The 20755-nt window shown below is 46.1% G+C and overlaps 1 protein-coding gene across 4 annotated transcripts in view; it reads right to left on the bottom strand.

Moving 5' to 3' along the window:
* DGKH (diacylglycerol kinase eta) overlaps positions 1–20755 on the bottom strand; it is a 356048-nt gene that overhangs the window by 156961 nt on the left and 178332 nt on the right. For 3 of the 4 annotated variants that reach the window (XM_073580313.1, XM_073580314.1, XM_073580312.1), the window contains one exon: positions 14757–14837. In XM_073580313.1, coding sequence (XP_073436414.1) covers positions 14757–14837 — 81 coding nt within the window. Of the gene's footprint in view, positions 1–14756; positions 14838–20755 lie in introns of those variants that run through there. The other variant, XM_073580315.1, reaches the window with a different exon arrangement.

Here is a 20755-nt window from a genome sequence, read left to right on the forward strand (position 1 = left end):
GTTGTAAAACTAATATACTTATACATCAATAATATGCCTTTGTGATAAACTCACATCCCAAAGTGATAACCCATAACATAATACTCAATAATGTGTGAGCCGATTAAAGATGTTACATACCCGTGATATAATGACAGCCTCTAAAGTAATGCCCAGCACTCCCCGACGCGCGTTTCGGAACTGGCGTCCTTCGTCACGTGTTTGTTTGCAGTCTGTTACCATAGAGATCCCCTGTAATTTCCTGCATCAACATCTTCTGTCTAAACTCCACAATGATTTTTTCCTTATCATCATCTGTTATAGATAGCACCCAAACCCCAGCAACAAGCTCCTAAAGCAGATGCATCGACATACGATATTCATATTCATGTTCCTAAGGGGACCAATATTGTAATCAGTAACCCCTGTATGGGCAAGAACAAGCACCGTCTTCTCAGGAAGTGTCATCCAGTCCTCAACTTTAAAGAGGGGTATGGATGGCAAGGATGATGATAATTTGCCAACAGAAAACTTTATAGGGAGACATTAAAGGAAATCTGTCACCATGAAGATGCAGTCCCATCTGCAGGCACCATGATACAGAGCAGGGGGAGCAGATCAGACTGATATACAGCTTTGTGATAAAAGACTAGCTATAACCTTTGATTAAATCATTTAAACCTCTGCCCTTTGGTGAATGTGGGTCCAGTGGGCGGTCCTATCAATGACTGACAGCAAGCTTTGTTTCAGTGTGCACACAGATTGCTGTCAGCCACTGATAGGACCGCCCACTTGGTAGAAAATCACAGAAAGTGCAAAGGTTATACGGATTCTATTCTCACAAAACTAGATGTCGATTTACTCAGCTCCCCCTGCTTTATATCAGGGTGGCCACAGATTGGACTGTGTTTTCATGGTGACAGGTTCAGCTGGAGGCGGTCAGATATTATGGCTGGACTAGCACAGTATACATCATATTCTTGCTTTAAACATCTTTTTAATACAAATTACAGCAGAACCCATTATAGGTCAATGGTGTTTGCCAGGCATCATTAGGATTCACAGGAGACTAAACATCCTATGCATTTAGAAGGCAAACAAAAGCCACATGAAAGCCGCCGATTCCTCCAAATGCTTTAATACAACCAAATTCCTCAAAGGTTTTTTTTTATTATTTCCTTTAAAAGTTCATTATTCCATTTTGTCTATGGGACAAAATTAAACTAGGACTGTTCTGACATGATCACGCTCAACTTCAGAGCGCTCCTAAATCCCGGATAGTTAATGTGTGTTCTTCCCGCGGCTGCACAGACGGTTACATTCACAGCTTGAAAGCAGTCATGCAATCCGCATCCAGCGCCTTCAGCGTCCGGCTTCCCATGGGCACGTTTTTTACTCCCCTCTAACCATAAAGGAAAAAAAATGGTCTAGAATCATTCCATCTGATGTCATGAGACTCCAGCTTCTTACCCAATCTGCTCGGCTCCAAAAATATCTCGTCTGCCATCACCCAGGAACATATGCAGATCTGAGGCATTTACACCACTGAACTGGCAGGGAGGGAGAATATTACAAGTCCATCTGTTTTTACAAAACAAACTGAAGTCGCCAAAGACAAGAGCGGATGTGTAAAAACAGAAAATATTTAGCAATGCCCTGGATTTCTGCAACTCGGCCGTGTCCACGGGCATCGCAGCAGCTGACCGCACACATCAAGGCTGCCATATACTTTTAGGGAAAATTGCTTTACGTATGATGACAGTTTAAGGGAAGATGCTACAATATGTAATTGTGTCTAAGAATCATTCGTGCAATCAGGTTTCAATCAAAATGTTGCATTGTTTGCCTTCCATAGCCTGCAAGGTACTGCCTATTCCCATCTGAAGAGTTAACGGAGAATCCGTCAGTAAGAGCATAAACTCTCCTATTAGATGAGCTCACTGATAGATTCTCCATTAACTCATTCTGCAGCAAGCAATAGGCAGTGCAATAGGCTGCAGGCAACAGGTGTTACATTTTTTTTTAATAAAACCCAAATGCAAAAATGATTACATGCATTTAAGTTTAAAACAGAATTGCCCACTTCTGTCGATATCCTTTAACCTTGCTGTAGTCACAGTTCCCTGTATTACTCCTTAAGGCCACGTTCACACATTCAGTATTTGGTCAGTATTTTACATCAGTATTTGTAAGCCAAAACCAGGAGTGGGTGATAGGAGATACAGAAGTGGTGATGTGTTTCTATTATACTTTTCCTCTGATTGTTCCACTAATGGTTTTGGCTTACAAACACTGATGGAAAACACTGACCAAATACTGAGTGTGAACATGGCCTTAAGGCCCTTTTACATTTAGCGATGCACCAGCGATCCGACCCGGTCAGGATCACTGGTGCATCGCTAAATGATCGCTAGTGAGCTTTCACACAGAAAGATCTCACAGCGATGCAGCAGCGACGCAGCGCACGATACTTACCATTCACACACAGCGATCCTGACGTCCTCCCGCCCGCCTCCACGCGTCGCTCGTCTCACACAGCAGGAAGCCCAGCAGGAAGCTGACGACGAGAAATGGAGCCGCCAGATCTCGCGCGATCAGCGGGGGAGCCGGTCGGCGGTAAGTATCACACATAGCGGTATCGCTATAACGTCACAAAACCAGTGACGTTTTAGCGATATTGCTAGCGATATCGCTATGTGTAAAACCCCCTATAGACTAATTCATCCACGCTGCATGCTGAGAAACATTTCCAAGTGTTTGGACTGCTGCTTTCAGCATCTGGATTTTCAAACTCTCAAGTGTAGCAAAGTTTAATCTGACATCTATCAAAAGAGGAAAATGGAGCACCCCTTCTGAGGAAAATATCCATCGAAACGCGCGTCAGGGGGACCCTGGGTGATATTCTATTGTGGTAAATATAATTTATATAGTTTCTCTTTACAGCCATGAGGTGCACTTCCTTATACCTGGATCTCTCAGTATATTTACATCATGCATTACAGGTTTAAGGGCTTTGATCCCTTTCTGAGGAAACCAGATATGGGAAAAACTAGCAATACCAGTATATGATTAACTTCTATGTGCAGGACTTTGTTATGAATTTATATTTTTGTCTTCAATTCTTTTGCCGCACCAGCACTTTATGTATTTCTTCATGCACTTTTATGGATTGATATGGATATATTTGGAGTTATGAAATACACTATCTAACTATAATACTGTTTGCTTATAGTTTCCTCACTGCACCAGCATTTCATTTATTTTTTCATGCATTTTTTGGATCAATTTAGATTTGTCTGGAGTTTTGAAACATATGTTTAATAATATTTTTGCACTAAGCACTTATGTAAAAAAAAATTTTATACAATTTTTTTTTTATGAGCTTTCTCATGTGCCATTAATAATGTAGTTTGTCACCAGTTATTCATTGTGTCACCCAGTGTGCTTGTTTTCTGCTATCCTATTTCTGTATGGTTTGCCAGGTCTAATTTTATCTTGTATTTATTTGATTAATACAATATAAATGTTTTAACCTTCATTGGAGGACCTTTTCTCTTGTGTTCTTTGCACATGGCCTTAGACTAATTCATCCACGCTGCATGCTGAGAAACATTTGCAAGTGTTTGGGCTGCTGCTTTCAGTATCTGGATTTTCAAACTCTCAAGTGTGGCAAAGTTTAATCTGACATCTATCAAAAGAGGAAAATGGCCAATAGCGCAAAGCTGTCACAGGCAGCTACTCACAACAGGGAGTAAATGAGAATAGATACATACAAGCATTCAGCAAATCCAATGACTGAAAATGTCGAGAACGTACTAGCTATCGAGTAATAGAATGGGGTACATTACAGGGAATCTGACAGCAGGTGTTTGCTATGTAATCTGAAGAGAGCAGGAGATAGAGGCTGAAACGCAGATTTCAGGGATGTAACACTTGTCAAAGTGCGGGCTGTTTTACTAACAGAAAAGGATTTATCTCTAAGAGATTAAAGGGAATCTGTCACCTGAATTTGGCGGGCTAATTAAATGACTTCAGTCCAGTCCGATGAGTGGTGTTTACTATCCATTCCTCCTCCCCATCCGTGGCCGCCGTCCGCAATATTTTCTGGAATTGGAGTAGGTGTCCTCCATAGTCCGCGCGTGCGCAATGCAATCTTGCCTCGCGCACGCGCAGTATGCTTTGCCCAACTGCGGACAAAGCCTAAAAGCATTACTGCGCATGCGCCGGTTAACTATGTCCCGGAACACAGTAAAATACTTCCGGGACATAGTTAACCGGCGCATGCGCAGTAATGCTTTTAGGCTTTGCCCACAGTTGGGCAAAGCATACTGCGCGTGCGCGAGGCAAGAGTGCATTGTGCACGCGCGGACTATGGCGGACACCTACTCCAATTCCAGAAAATATAGCAGACGGCGGCCACGGATGGGGAGGAGGAATGGATAGAAATCACCGCCCATCGGACCGGACTGAAGTAATTTAAATAGCCCGCCAAATTCAGGTGACAGATTCCCTTTAACATTGCCGGACTAGTCCGACTCCGCCTCCTCCTATGATAAGCGTCTCCCTGTCTATGGACTTGGTACACAGAGCCTGGTGCAGCTTTAATTCTAAATATAACAGCTCTGCTTGTGTCAGACCTGCTGCACCCAGTATACTAAGTGATACATCACTGGATTCAGCTTCTCTTTACGAACATTACGCTGTTCTCAGATGACAGATTCCCTTTACGTCAGCAATCTCCTTAGGACAAGAATAGTATATCAATTTAACAGAATAAATACCTACAAACAATAGGTCCACACATACTATCATAATTGCTGATGCAAACTGCACTTAAATGCACTTTTACCATGAATTAGTTTGATTTTGATCATGCGATTTTTTTTCCCAAGATTAAAAATCCACGGCAATTTAAGCTCACACTGGAATTTGTGGTTTCAATACAATACGGCCGTCTGAATGAGGCACAACAGACGAATAAAACGAATGTATTATCTCAATATTGAATATAAGTTAAAAAGCAAAAGAGAAGATGATACAAACTCCCTCTTTTAGAAGATCCAGTGTTCACATGAAACTTGTGCTGCCCTGTTGTGCCTAAACATCATGTGTGCCAAAACGGTGCAACACCTTTCTCCGCACACAGCCTTAGCACTCACATGTAAAAAACGGATGTCTGAATGAGCTCCATCTCTGTTTTTCACGGATAGAACGCACATCCATTACATTCTATGGGGCCGTTCACATGTCCGTATAATTTTGCAGTCCGAGTGGTCAGCACTAAAACATGGACACAAGTCGAATTTTGATCAGTTATAAATCAAGCTCGCCAAAGCAAGTCTATGGATCCACGAAAAAAAAAAGAAAATAGACAGCATTTGGATGATTTGGGCACGGTGATTCCGCACGGTTCAGTGAACACATGCAGAATCACCTGCGCAAAACATGGATTTTTGTGAGTACTCACCGTAAAATCCTTTTCTCCGAGACGCTCATTGGGGGACACAGAGACTGTGGGTGTGTGCTTCTGCCGTCTGGAGGCTGACACTAAGTATACAAAAAAAGAGTTAGCTCCTCCTCCGCCGCATACACCCTCGCCCCCAGACCGGGCGTAACTCAGTTTAGTGCATAAGCAGTAGGAGAACGCGCCTTAAACTCAGGCAAGAAATTATACGTCTGAAAAAGGGACCACCCTGATCCTTACATAAGGATTTGTATAATTCAAAATAAACAGATGCCAACTGGCTAATAGGGTGGGTGCTGTGTCCCCCAATGAGCGTCTCGGAGAAAAGGATTTTACGGTGAGTACTCACAAAAATCCATGTTTCTCCTTCGTCTCATTGGGGGACACAGAGACTGTGGGACGTTCTAAAGCAGTCCCTGGGCGGGATCTTAGCTCACCCAATCCATGCTATTTTGCGCCCCTGATTAGAGGTGCGCAACTGCTGCCTGGAGAATCTTTCTTCCCAGGCTTGCATCCGAGGATGCCTGGGTATGTACGTTATAATGTTTGACAAACGTATGCAAACTGGACCAGGTAGCTGCTTTGCACACCTGTTCCGCTGAAGCCTGGTGTCGCAGTGCCCATGAGGCACCCACTGCTCGAGCCGAGTGTGCCTTAATCCCTGCCGGAACCGGCGTGCCACTGATTTGATATGATTCTTGGACTGTCAGACGAACCCATCTGGCCAAAGTCGCTCTGGACGCAGCGAGTCCCTTCCGCCGCCCTTCTGGAATCACGAATAGAGAGTCTGTCTGGCGGAATGGCGCTGTCCTTGTCACATACCTCCTAAGGGCTCTTACCAGATCCAGGGTGTGCAATGCCTTTTCTACCCTATGCACCGGTGCCGGGCAAAAGGAGGGTAAGACAATGTCTTCGTTGATATGGAATGCAGAGACAACCTTCGGCAAGAAGGGGGGAGCTGGCCTTAAAACTACTTTATCCTTATAAAAAGTCAGGAACGGCGGTTTACAAGATAAAGCCGCCAGTTCCGAAACCCGCCTAATAGATGTTATCGCTACCAGAAAAACGACCTTCCTGGACAGGTAAGGTAAGGAGACTTCTTGTAACGGTTCGAAGGGAGGCTCCTGAAGGGCCCTGAGCACTAAGTTCAGGTCCCATGATTCCATCGGTGCCTTATAGGGGGGTACTAAATGTGCGACCCCTTGCATAAACATCCTAACCTGCCAGACCGAAGCGACCTTTCGTTGGAAAAGCACCGACAGGGCCGAGACTTGCGTTCTGAGCGAACTCGGAGCCAATCCCGCGTCCAGCCCTGCCTGCAGAAAAGCCAGTACGTTGGGGATCGAAAAAACCAGAGGAGCCACTCCGCGATCCCTACACCAACGGAAAAACACTTCCCAAGTCCGATGATATACCTTCGCCGAGGAAGGCTTTCGGGCACTCACCATCGTGGCCACCACATCGCGCCTGAATCCTGCCTGTGTTAACAGCCAAGATTCAATGGCCACGCCGTCAAACACAGGGCCCCTAAGTTCGGATGGCAGATCGGCCCCTGGGACAGTAAGTCCGGCCGATCTGGGAGACGCCAGGGTACGTCCCCACTAGTTGAACCAGATCTGCATACCAGGCCCGCCGAGGCCAGTCTGGGGCCAGCAGAATTGCTGGAACCTTCTCTCTCCTTATTTTTCTGATGACTCTTGGAAGCAGAGGTAGCGGGGGGAACAAGTACGGGAGCCGAAACTGGCTCCACGGAAGCACCAGAGCGTCTGCTGCGATTGCCTGCGGGTCGAGGGATCGAGCGACGAACCTTTGAATCTTGGCGTTCTCTCTGGATGCCATAAGGTCCACGTCTGGTGTCCCCCACCGTTGGCAGATCTGTTGAAAAACCTCGGGGTGCAGGGACCACTCCCCTGCCGCGACCCCCTGTCGGCTGAGAAAATCCGCCGCCCAGTTTTCGATTCCCGGAATGTGCACCGCTGAAATTACCACGTGGTTTTTCTCGGCCCAACGCAGTACCAGCCCGACCTCGCGCATGGCTGCCTGGCTGCGCGTGCCCCCCTGATGGTTCACATACGCTACCGCTGTAGCATTGTCCGACTGAACGCGCACCGGCCGGTTTGTCAGCCAACGCTGAAAATGTTGCAGGGCCAATCGTATTGCCCGTATCTCCAGAATGTTGATCGGGAGAATTACCTCCCGAAAGGACCACCGCCCCTGGGCTGTGTGACTCTGGAAAACTGCTCCCCAACCCTGCAGGCTTGCATCGGTCGTCACCACCAACCACTGTTCCGGGGGAAAGGGTTTCCCCTGAACCAGAGACGAGTCGCGAGTCCACCACCGGAGTGATCGTCGGACCGGTGGAGACAAACTGCACCGATGATTGAGGGAAAGCAGCCTTCGGTCCCATGCTGACAAGAGCGCATGTTGAAGCGGACGGAGATGGAACTGGGCAAACGGGATTGCCTCCATCGCCGCCACCATTCTGCCCAACACACTCATGCCGTACCGGATGGATCTGGAGCCTGGCTGAAGAAGGTTCCATACCCCCTGTTTGATCCTTTGCGCCTTGTCCTGAGGGAGGATCACCAGCCCCTGGGAGGTGTCGAAAACCATGCCTAGAAATACGATTCTCTGGGCCGGAATCAAGGACGACTTGTTCCGATTGATCAGCCAACCTAGGCGGGCCAGGGTATCCAGAGTGATACCGACATTCTCCTGGCACGCCTGAAACGACGGCCCCTTTACCAAAAGGTCGTCCAGGTAGGGTAGTACCGTTATGCCCCGGGCATGCAGGATGGCCATAACCACCGCCATTATCTTTGTAAAGACTCTGGGGGCAGTGGCCAGACCGAAGGGCAGAGCAACAAATTGGAAATGTCGCCCTCCGATCGCAAAACGCAGGAACCTCTGGTGTGGAGGAAAAATCGGGATGTGTAGATATGCATCCTGCACATCGATCGAGGCCAGGAATTCCCCTGGATCCATGGCTGAAATGACCGAACGGAGGGATTCCATCCGGAATCGCCTGACCCTGATAAATTTGTTCAGGATCTTTAAATCCAGTACTGGCCTTACTGTCCCGTCCTTTTTGGGGACTGAAAACAGGTTGGAGTAAAAACCTTGCGTCTCTTCGCTTTTCGGCACTGGGACAATGACCCCGTTGCGCTGTAGCGTCATTATAGCCTGCAACAGACCTTCCGCCTGCGATTCTGTTCCGGAAAGCCGGGAACGGAAGAAACGCCGTGGCGGGAGTCCGACAAACTCTATCTTGTACCCGGACGATATCAGTTCTGCCACCCAAGCGTCGCGTGCCACTGCGACCCAAACGTGGCTGAACCTTAGTAGGCGTCCGCCCACACTGTCGTCCGTAGGTACGAAGTGCCTCGAGTCATTTTGCTGGAGGCTTTTGTGATCTGGCCCCCCTCGCTCTGGGCAAACGGCCTCGGCCTCTACCCAGCGGATTGGCCCTGTAAGAAACTTGCCTTTCCCTAATCTGACCATCATTTGCGGAGGTGGATGCCCTGGCCGAAGTCCACCTCCAGGAGCTACGAAAGGGCCGAAAACGCCTCTGCGTCTGCCTGAATGCCGGCCAACTCTTCTGCTGCGGTAGAAAACTACTCTTCCCCCCTGTGGCTTTTGAGATAAGCTTATCAAGCTTTTCACCGAACAACCGATTGCCTTGAAAAGGCAATGAGGTCAAGGATTTTTTAGAGATAGAATCCGCTTTCCATAATCTCAGCCATAATGCTCGCCTTACGGCGATCGCATTTGCTGCTGCCACAGCAGAACACTCGGCCGCATCCAGAGCGGCGCCGACGAGATAATCACTCGCTCCTGATATCTGATTTGTCACCTCCAAGATTTCCGCGGGCAGATCCCTGTCTTGGAGGGCCCTATGCAGAGTGTCTGCCCATGAAACCATGGCCTTAGCCACCCAGGTAGCCGCAAAGGAGGGGGCCAGAGCCGACCCTGCTGCCTCATACACTGAGCGGGCAAGCCCCTCTATGAGGCGATCAGTTGGGTCCTTAATAGAAGAACCGCTGGGTATCGACAATAGCGATCTTGATGCTAAACGTGACACCGGTGGGTCCACTACTGGCGACTCCACCCACCCTTTATGGAGTTCAGGAGGAAACGGATACTTTGCTTGCAGCGCCTTTTGCATTGCAAAGCGCTTATCCGGGTGTTCCCTATGTTTCTGGACTAGCTCCTCGAACTCCGGATGTGTGGCAAACCTTCTATGCGGACGCCTGGTTTTCTTGAAGGAGACCTTGTGACCTGAGGCCGTGGACACATCATCCTCGATCTCTAAAGTCTGGTTGACCGCCTCAATGAGGCTGTCCACCGAGTCCTGGTATCCCAGGCTTTCTGGATTCCAGGCTTCCTCCTCCTCCTCCTCCTCGCCCTGATCGCTTCCTGAGCTTGGCGACAGGGAACGAGATGCCCTAAAAATCGCCGCCGACTCCCCAGAGGGCCCGGCCGACGGAGAACGAGCTCTCTTACCATGAGCTTGTTTGGTGCTGGAGCGGCCCCTAACGGACGAAGGGTCCTGAGACGTGGACGAGCTGTCTTCCGCTGGCAGACCACCATCCTTGACCCTGCCCGGGCCCCGAAGGGACTCAATTGCCTTCGTAAGGGACATCATAGAATGCGATAAAGACACTGCCCATTCTGGGGGGTCCTGACCCCTGGGCTCTGCAACAATGGGGGGCTCCTGGGCTCGCTCCGACTCACAGGCTTCGCAAAATTTACCCGGCTGCGCCTTAGGCAGCCTGACCCCACAGGAAACGCAAACAGCGTATAGGAAAGAGTGAGCTTTCCCTTTGCCAGACATATTGCAGGGTAGGGTAGGAGGAGGAGGGTAACCCCTTCCTTGACAACCAGTGCGGCACTCGAAACGGGGTTGCACTCACCCACCGGTAACGTCCCACCTCTTCCACGGGGTGCTCTGGACGCAGCGAAAACCCTGAGACGTGGACGAGCTGCTTCACGTGCCGTTACTCGCCGGGGGCACTGCGGTGCACTCTGGAGAGAGGCGGCGGGGCTTCCGACCGCACTCCGGCGAGGAAATGCGAGGAGGGGGCGGGAGCCTCCGGTTACTGTGCGCGCCCGCCGCGCTCCCCGGGCCGCCGGAAGTCAGTGGGCGGGGCTTCCGGCCCCCACCGGAAGCGGCGGGCGGGCCTCGCGCAGAACTCGCGGCCCTCCCCATACAGCGGGGACCGCGGCCGCCGGCGGAGCTTCAGCCGTACTCCGGCGGGGACCTGCGAGGAGGGGGAGGGGGAGGGGGCGCGCGCTCCCCGGTCACTGCGCGCCCGCCGCGCCCCCCGGGCTGCCGGAAGTCAGTGGGCGGGGCTTCCGGCTACCACCGGAAGGGGCGAACAGGCCTTGCGGATCTCCCCATACCGCGGGGACCGCTGCCGCCGGCGGGACTTCTGGCCGCACTCCGCATGTGGCACTACTCGCACCGGGTTCCACCGGGGAGAGAGTCGGGCCCCGTGAGAAAAAATAACCACGTCGGGCGGGGGAACCGACAGCCCCGCGGCGCATTCTGGGGGGTCCCGTTCCGGGGGGTGACCCTACAAAAAAAGGTGAGCCTGGCCGCCGGGGGGGCTCTCTTGGGGTGCTCTCAACCCCATCCCTGGGCGGGGAGGGGGAGGCTACTGGGGGTGGATGCTTCGATCCCCTGGCTCACCTGCGCCTCCAACTGCACCCCTGGTGTCACTACCTAGGGGTGGAAGGGGCAACCTGAAATCCCGCGTTGCAGGAGAGGAACAAACGTGGAGTCCGTTGGGGATCGCCCACCGCTCACACGTGCTCGCCCGTTGTAGTTCATGGGAAAATCGAATCCTCTTATCAGGATGCGTTGCCCCTTTTTAAAAAATAAAAAAGAAAAATGGTTGTCTGGGGAAAAGTCCCAGATGTGTCCCTCGGTGCGGGAGAGAAAACACGTGGAGGACTACTCACACGTGGTCGCCCGTTGATGATTTGGGGAGATCGGACCCTCTCTATAGGATCCGTCGCCCCTGTCTTATCTTCAAAGAAAGGAAAAAAAAACAAAAAAAAAAAACCTAGCCTGGAGCTCCAGACTGCGTGTGCCTCCATCAGACACTAAGCAAAAAACTGAGTTACGCCCGGTCTGGGGGCGAGGGTGTATGCGGCGGAGGAGGAGCTAACTCTTTTTTTGTATACTTAGTGTCAGCCTCCAGACGGCAGAAGCACACACCCACAGTCTCTGTGTCCCCCAATGAGACGAAGGAGAAAAGCGCGTCCAAAGCGCTGCAAATTACTGACTATGTGCACCTGGCCTAAAACAACTGCGGGACAGATATGTTAAAATTGTTGCTACAAACTTAAATTAAGACTACACCACCTATTAATTGCTTCCTTCTTGGCTGACGCTTGTGCTAAAATATTGGTAAGGCTACTTGCACACTTGCGTTACCAGGCGCAGCGCTCGGCCGCCGCTAAGCTCCGCCCCCGGCCGCGCCCCCTCCGGTCAGCTCCTCCTATGGTTGCATGACTCTGCAGGCGTTCAGCGTACCCTATATTTAGCGTTGGGTACGCTGGCATGTTTTTGCCGGCGCATGCTTCCTTTTAGCGCTGTGCCGACGTGCGCCAAACGCACCTTGTTGAATTTTTGTGCGCTCGGCAAGTCTGAAAGTAGCCTAAGATATCACTTCTTACTTAACTCACGCATCTTCTTTCCAAGTCATCCTCCGGTCAAGCAAAATGTAAAAAAGTATCTAAAAGTACGGTACATAATAAATGTGGTGCGTTCATTTGTGTCCTATACGATAAGCTAGCATATGGCACAAATTGTTCCAAAACTCTGACACATTGAATATAATATATTCTGCGGTCTAGTAACGTTGGCTCATGTTGTAATAAGACGGTTACATTATCTACTCACTAAACAAAACTACCAACATTAACCAGCTATTATCGTAGAACAATGCGCCCTGTAGCAGAAATGGCCAACTAAATACAAGTGAACATAAAAGGAAATTCAGGCGCATGAGAAAGACTCTGAAACTAAACTGATAGCGCTGGAAACAAGATCTACACATGTTCTGATACTTTCTCAAAATGTTTGCAATCTTTCTTCCCAATTTAAACTTACGGCAACTGCAACCATACACTTCATACGATAGTGAAGATACAAGGTCCCATCATTGCATTTCTCCATTTTTTCAATGTGAATACCTCTCAATTAGTAACAAATTCATCCAATGATTTTTTTCCAAGCTGTCTTTTGGGATTTAGTTAATTTTCTGATTTTTATGCCAATGTGGATTCTTCCAAATGTTTTAATTCACACTCATGAAACGCAACTTTTCAAAAATAAAGTTGCAAAATTTGACGCATATATCTAATCCAGTGCCCCCCACAGGTGATTTTCAGTACAACAGTTATTTTGGCACATTTTTGCCAACATTTTGCAAAACATGGGATTTTTCCTGCAAAGAGTCACAAAAACAACCAATTAAGGACAACAACAAAAAGACACCATTCGGCTTTATGCAAAATTCATAAATTCTGCGTTATTTGATGAGTCTGGGGCAAAAAATAAATAAATCAGAAAGCCACAAGTCAAGGAAAACAAAAGAGTAAATAAAAAAACCCCACAAAGGATGATGTCTATACGTCCTTTTTCACACTTCTGTTGCTAATCTCATGGAGGCGCATTAGTAGCCAAACTAATTGTATTATTTAATTGCAGTTTTGCTAAAAGCGCTGTGGAATTAAGGCTGAGTGCAGACGGACTTTTTGGCCCTGTGGATTTTTCCGCGCAGAATGGAAGAAATCCGCAGGTCAAATGACCTGCATTTTTCCTGCGGATTTCTTCCATTTTTACTGCGGTTTTCCACTGCGGATTCCCCCCTGCGGATTTGGAGACAGGACAGGGGAGGTGGAAAACCGCACAAAAGTAGTAACATGCTGCGGATTTTGTACCGCAAGAAAACCGCGCTGAAAAATCTGCAGCGCCTGCACAGCGTTTTTTTTTTTCTTCATTGAATTTAAGGCTGCTGTACATCACAATGCGGATATGCAGCGTTTCTGCGCGGAAAAATCCGCTGCGGATCCGCTATATATCCGCATCGTGTGCACACAGCCTAATAGTGCTATATAAATGAATAAAATAAAGTAAATAAATAAGTAATAAAAAAAGACAAAAAAAATGTTGAATGTTGGTGGAAGTGTATGAGGACTTTTTATGGGGAGAGAGGTGGCTTTTCTTAGTATCATTTTGTTTCCACAGACTTTTTGGATCACATTTCATTCCATTGTTTTGGAGGTGGAGGAGGCCAAAAAGCAGCAAATCTACACGCTTTATATTTTTTATGGGGTTTAACATTTAGACCAGATGCAGTTATATGTTATTTATAGTTTAGATCCTATCTAACAAACGAAAAAAGGGATTTTGCTTTTTTTTTTTTAAATCCCTTTTCTAGTTACTCCATCAGGGTACGTGAACACGCCATCATTCAGTAATTACTAAACCGCAATATTTCTACAATGCTGTATATAGAGACTTTCTATTAGCCCCTTGGCACTGCTAAGACAACCTTTCAACACCCATTGAAATCACTGGTGAAGAAGCAACGATAGGAAGTTAGACAGGGGTCTCCTCGAAGTGCTGCGTTAGCTATTGGCCAAGACTTCTCTAAGGAACGAAACTGCCGGCATCAGGGTTAATTCAGCGCTGCCTTTAAGAAGCACAACTAGAAAAAATACCTCCTCTTCCACATGTGAACGTTTGTGCAAAAAAATCTGCCCTCTATGACCTATCTTATAACTGTATGGATGTTCTATTAGTTGTATACTTCTCTCGCTATGCTCCAATCTGGTCAGTGCAGCAAGGAAACAAGGGCATGAGCAATCAGCTCCAGTTTACAGGGACAACATTGGAGCCCAGAGAGAGTGGAGTAAAGACAAGGATTACAGGTCCTCTTCTAATCCATCTATGTTACCATAAACTCCTACAAACATTTAGTGACGACCACAAGATAGCTGCGAAAAGTAAGTCAGTGATCATCAGAAGAGGGAGCCCAAGTTTCAGCTCCTTCTGACTCTGGTCGGGCAGCGAGGAAGTTTGCATGGGAGGCAGTCAAGTATGTGCTGAGCTTCTTCATTCAAAAGTCTATGGAACTGACGGAGAAAGCAAAGAATAGCGCTCAGCTCAGTTCTTATCTTATCTAAGTTTATTTCAGTAACATCATTCCCATCACACGTTTTAATGCAATACGATAACATGCATTTTCCCTCACAAATAAGGACCTCAAGCTGATCGCTTTCCACAGCTGCATCTTACCGTGAAGCTGTTGTTGACATTTTTTGTGCTCGATTCTGCTACACTGGCGTCCGACAGGTCAACCTCGTCAAATATTAGAGACTAGGGAAAGACAAAAAAAAAATACTTGTTAGGTCCACAAGTCTGTGGCAATTAGCTGCTATCCATGCCATCAATTTCAAATTAACAAGCCAAAAGAGAGAAATAAATGTCAAATGACCCAAATATAACAGGATGTCTGAGCAAACACCAGGCATGGTCAACTCGGCAAGTTTAAGAATATTGGATTATAATTTTGTTACTAAATATTTTTCAGAAACTTGAATTAGATTATAAATGGCAAGTGCATGGTCAAAAAGTAAGGAAGGAATTTACATTTGAGAATTAAACTGGTTACTTTTAGTTAATAAAATTGCACTAAGATATGTAAACATAAGGCGCCGTCAGACAGCAGCATAAATTGGACCGAGATCCAACTGCAATGCACAGACTGGCCGGAGGCTCTCCCGACTCAAGCATACTAGCTGCACGCTCGGGTCGGAGAGCCACGGCCAGCAGGAGCACTGCGGTTCGATCTCGGTCCAATTTATACAGCCGTCTGACTGCACCCTAAGGGCTCACACTCACTTGCGAGACACTCGCACAATTCTCGTGCGAGTCACTCGCATGAAAACCTGGCACTGCCGCCGGCACTGAAATATATAGAAATTCATGTCGCCACACGCTCTGGTCCCAGTGCCGGGTAAAAGTTTTGGCGCAATGTGAGACTGCTAAAATTTTGTGACTTATTGTGTTCTCATGCCATTTTCACCCAGCTTCGACAAAACAGGCAGAGCTTGGGAGGTACGGGGCGTGGTGTTCTTTATGGCACAAATCTTACTCCAGTACCCGATTGGAGCAAGATTGTGGTGATGTGCACAGAGGTGCATGCTACTTATCAGACGCTCCAAATTCAGGGAGCCATTATTTGTTTGATTCTTGCATGGCCTTTAAATACATCGCTGTAATCCACACCACGCTCCTCTTTAGCTACATCATATAACACATAATAACGTATGATAAGGATTTACATGCATTAGGCAATAAAATACAGCTTCAAACCGCACCAGGAACACCCAAAAAGAACAACCTCACACATCTCATATCAGTAGAACATGAAAACATCTGTCTGCATTTCCTCAATCTTAACTCTGCATCTGTTTCACATAATGGTTAACCAAGTGTGAGCCTTAATGGCTACCAAAACAGGATCAGTACTATCATTCTTTTAACGATGTTATTGTCTGTCAATCAATGATGACTGCCGGGTCGGTAATTTATTGTATGCCTCTGTTTACACTGATTACAGGATCCATGAAGTATCAGACGAATCTTTGATGAACGATTTGACAAGTGAATTATAGCCCAGATCTTCCCTGAAGGACTTATCGTAGGGCTGTCAACTTTGTTTACTTTTTTTCCCCATTTTCTGGATAAAACGAACAAACATGCTCCACTGTCAAAAATCAATGGAAAACCGAGGAAACCTGCACAAATTGATTCTGAAGCTTAATCAAAGATACTCATCGGATGCACGAAAGGTAGACAGGTTCAGTAAAACCACAATTGTCTCGAGACATTAAAGGAGTTGTCCACTACCATGAAAACTCAGTCTTAAATACTATATTACCCTATGTAAAATAAAAACCCCTCATACTCACCTCCAGCACCGATGTCGTTCAAACAATATTGGTGCTGGGTCTTCCACGTCCATGTCCAGAGGAAGTATGAACACTTCAGTCAATTAGCGACCACTGAGTAGCTGCAGGGCTAAGGTGGAATAACATTGTTAAGCCAGCCTTAGGACACCTGGTACTGACATCGCAGAAATGGCAAGTTTAAGGTTTTTTTCCATTTACAAGGGGGAATATAGTATTTAATAAGGGGTCATCCGAGTAGTGAACCTGCTCTGTAGCAAATCCAGGTAGGCTAGGGGTTAAATCCTAGCACTGCAGGATCTGGTTAGGTTCACCTGGATAGCTATGACTAGGACCAGGACTTATGTTCACTGGTCAGTGAGCTGGGGAAGCTGAGCAGAGTGGGTTGTGTTGGAGATGACGAGACGCGAGCCAGAATTTCTCTGAGAAGAGACTGCACAGGCCGTGTGCACCAAACTGCAAGTGTCACTGGCTGCTATGGACGATAGCTGTTTTGTGTGACCGAACTGGGACTAGCTTAGCTGCGCCCCAGTAGCCAGGGCCTATATTGTTTAGTAAGCACATGAACAAGGCTAGGGTTTTTATATTAATGGTTTTCTTTTCGCTACTGTGCAATCAGTGGAATTAAATACTATTCCGTTTATTATATAAAAAAATGATATAAAAATTCTGTGGCTTCGTGTTCCAAGCTGCTACCCAAGAGAATGAACCACTACAGGTCATTTCTAATAATATAATTATTGTTTTAGTGATTAAGAAAAAAAAACATTATTTTACTGTACATCTAGTTTTGTACAGGTTCTTAAAGAGTGTTTTCCAGGAAAAAAAAAAAAAGTTAAATCTTGTGATCTCTTTACCATATTTTAAATACTTGTAACAGTTTGATTTGTTTTTTGTTTTTTTAAGTAACAGTGTTATTACTAATCAACTGATCTATAACATGGATTACTTTTACATCCATTTACAAATACGATGTACCGTATGTGCTACTTTGATCCGTTTTACAGGATTTAGATACACTAAGCGAAATTTGGACTTCTAAGACCGTAAAATTGTATGGCAAGAAGATGTGCTACTGAAAGGAAGGATTGCAGAAGTCAGCATTTACATTTTTAGGGATTAGCCCCCTCTGTATAAAAACACCATGGAGACTGGTTAAACTGCCTTATTTGGTTTAATGCTGAAAAACTGAGAAACTGAAATTCGGCTCTACAGTGCTCCTTGACGTCAAACAGCGAGTGTAAAAATAGTGTGGGTTTCTGCCTCAAATAAAAAAAACCTCTGTCCCTGTGCTGTGTGTGGTAATCTCTAATTGTGCTGCCAAAATAACATTTCCCATAGGAGTTGCATAAAAAGATACTAAAATAAGAAATCCTCAAAAAAAAATATGCGGCTTCTCCCAACCTCCCAAAGCTGGGACGATTCTGTACTGGAATGCTCCGAGCGTGTTCATGTCCACAGCATTCTAGAGGCTAAATCATATCGAACTGTGGAACCGCGAGCACAGCGTAAGGGAATCGGCACGTCACACGGTTATTTTAACCGACTACACTGTTTGTTTTCCATGTAAACAACATTTTAGTGTCTGCGCTATACCACTTACACAGATTTCCTTCCCGGGTTTAAATTCTCATTGCTTTGCTACAGAAAAGATACAAGACTTGTTTCAGAGAGTGAGAAAAAGATATTGGAGATGACGGAAAAGCTTCAATTTCAAATTCACTTTCAATATTCAAATTCAAGTTCAACATTTTTTTTTCCAAAAATTTTGATTTACAGAGAATGCATTTGTCAAAAATTGCAATACTATAAAGCCGAAAGAAGACATATGCAACACTCCGAGGTCTGTATGCAACCCCTCATAAGCTCTTTGACATTACTAAAGCTTTATTTGTGTTACCCCCTTCGCCCCAAAGCCTGTTTTCACCTCCCTGACCAGGCCTCCACAACATGCAGGCGCAATAGCCTGATGTCGGTTCTTGGGCAGCGCACACTGCGCATGCCCGAAAAATCTTGTCACATCGCAGGCACCGGCATTCAAAACAGGAGGATGCAGCGACGCACAGGGGCATCATGATGGACAGATAATGGGCGGCACCGAGACACCGGACAGATGGTAGGCGGCTGATACAGGGGGACACACCATACCTATGGGACACATTACAGGTATGAGGACCTATTTATAAAAGTCAATATTTCAGCGTTACCAGGGGTCAGAAAACGAAGAACCACCTTCACAGAATGCAGCCTTAGTGCTGCTGAAGGTGGTTCTTTAACTGAAAAACACCCTGGGGGGTGACAGGTTCCCTTTAAACCAAAGAGTTAAGTCACACATTATAGTTAATAAACATTTACCAAATGTCTACGCTATATCTGAGCAATTTCTTAAGCATTTTTTTTGTTAGGAGGTTAAAATGGTTAAAAGCTGATTAGCAATTTCTCAGTTTTTGAACAAAATTTACTAAAATAATTTTTTTTTTTTTTTAGGTACCACATCACATTTGAAGTGACTTTGAGGGGCCTATGTGACAGAAAATACCGAAAAGTGACACCATTTTAAAAACTGCACCCCTCAAAGTCCTCAGACCCACACTGAAAAAGTTTATTAACCCTTCAGGTGCTTCGCATGAATGCAAGCAAAATGGAAGAACAAAATGAAAACTTTACTTTTTCTCACAGAAATGTTACTTTAACCACAAATTTTGCAGTCTCACAAGGGCAACAAGAGAAAATGGACCATAAAATTTGTTGTGCAATTTCTCCCAAGTAAACGGATACCCCATATGTGGTGGTAAACTACTGTTTAGGTGCACGACAGGGCTCGGAAGGGATTTTGGATTGCAAAATTGGCTGGAATCGATAGCTATCAGTGGAAATCCCCACAAGTTAGCGCATTTAGGAAACTAAACCCCTCAAAGAATTTAATACGACATGTGGTAGGCACCATGGACACACAGGTGCTTCACAGAATTTTACAACGTTGAACCGTGAAAGTGAAAAAGATAGAATTCTCCAACCTACATGTTGCTATAGCCCTCAAATTTTTCATTTTCACAAGGATAGCAAAGAAATGGGCCCCAAAATTTGAGCAATTTCTCCTGATTATGCAGATATCCCATTTGTAGTAGGAAACTACTGTTTGGACACACTGCTGAGCTTCAAAAGGAAGAGCGACATTTTGGAGCGCAGACTTTGATGGAAGGTTCTGTGGGCACCATGCATTTGGAGAGTTGATGTGCCTAAACAGTGAAAATTCCCCATAAGTGAACTCACTTTGGAAACCACATCCATCAAGGAATTATCTAGATGCATAGTTACAGTAATGATAATAATGCTGTTTTACTGCTGTATGAATAAATAACGTAGTGGTAAGTGTAAGTTGTGCGGAGTACATCAGATTATAAAAGTGTGTTGTGTCAACAGAGTTAAACCAAATTTTATAAATTTATGGTGTGTTATACACAGGGCTGTGGCCATTTTGGTGGAGTCGGTAAAAAATGGACCGACTCCTAACATGTATAATAAATTGGTTACAGTAGTACAATGCAGGATGTGCTGTAAATGTTTTCATAAGAATTTGGGAAAGCTATGAAATCTCCTATAAATGTCTGTTCTGTTACTGATCTAAGGATCTCAACTATTAGTTGAGATGAATCTGTGATGCACTTTATATCCATGCTCAGTAGTGACCAGGGCTGTGGAATCGTGAGTCAGGGAAATTGAAGAGTCGGAAGTTTGGCATATAGACTCCACAGCCATTGGTGATACGCTTTGAAGCAATCCTTAATGCGAAGACCAGGTTTCAGGTTTCACAATGGTGAATTGGGTCCTTTCGTACTCCCCTCTTGGAGCAGACTCTGCACCTTTTTTGTGATCTTCCCTTCACCGCTGTTTGGGGAACCTCACTGGAAAAATGTTGACCTGGTACGACACGGCACTATCAGTTTCAGACCTACTGGAACCCTCATTAGGGCCTTGAAGACTACCTCCTTAAACTGAAGAAAGCTCCCCGTATGGCCGCACATTGAAACAGCACAAAAAATTGTACCGTGCATATGTACAATGTGCATGGCCAACTTTTTGTACCATACTTTTGCTTTTAACATGGCACTGTATGATTTGAGGACCTGATCTGAGAAATCTACACCCCTCCTTCCCCATGAACTTATTATTATCCAAGATACAATCTGGCTTTGGGATTTCTGTTAGTACCTCAATGACAGGGGAGCTGTTGTCATGGCGTATGGTGGTCAAGATAAGAAAATCCCTCTTGTCCTTCACCATCAGCATGTTGTCGCTGCATTGGGTTTTGTTGCCCTTTCT

The sequence above is a fragment of the Dendrobates tinctorius genome, unplaced genomic scaffold (assembly GCF_039654945.1).
Source record: "Dendrobates tinctorius isolate UK_male_01 unplaced genomic scaffold, ASM3965494v1 ptg000064l, whole genome shotgun sequence".
Classification (NCBI taxonomy): domain Eukaryota; kingdom Metazoa; phylum Chordata; class Amphibia; order Anura; family Dendrobatidae; genus Dendrobates; species Dendrobates tinctorius.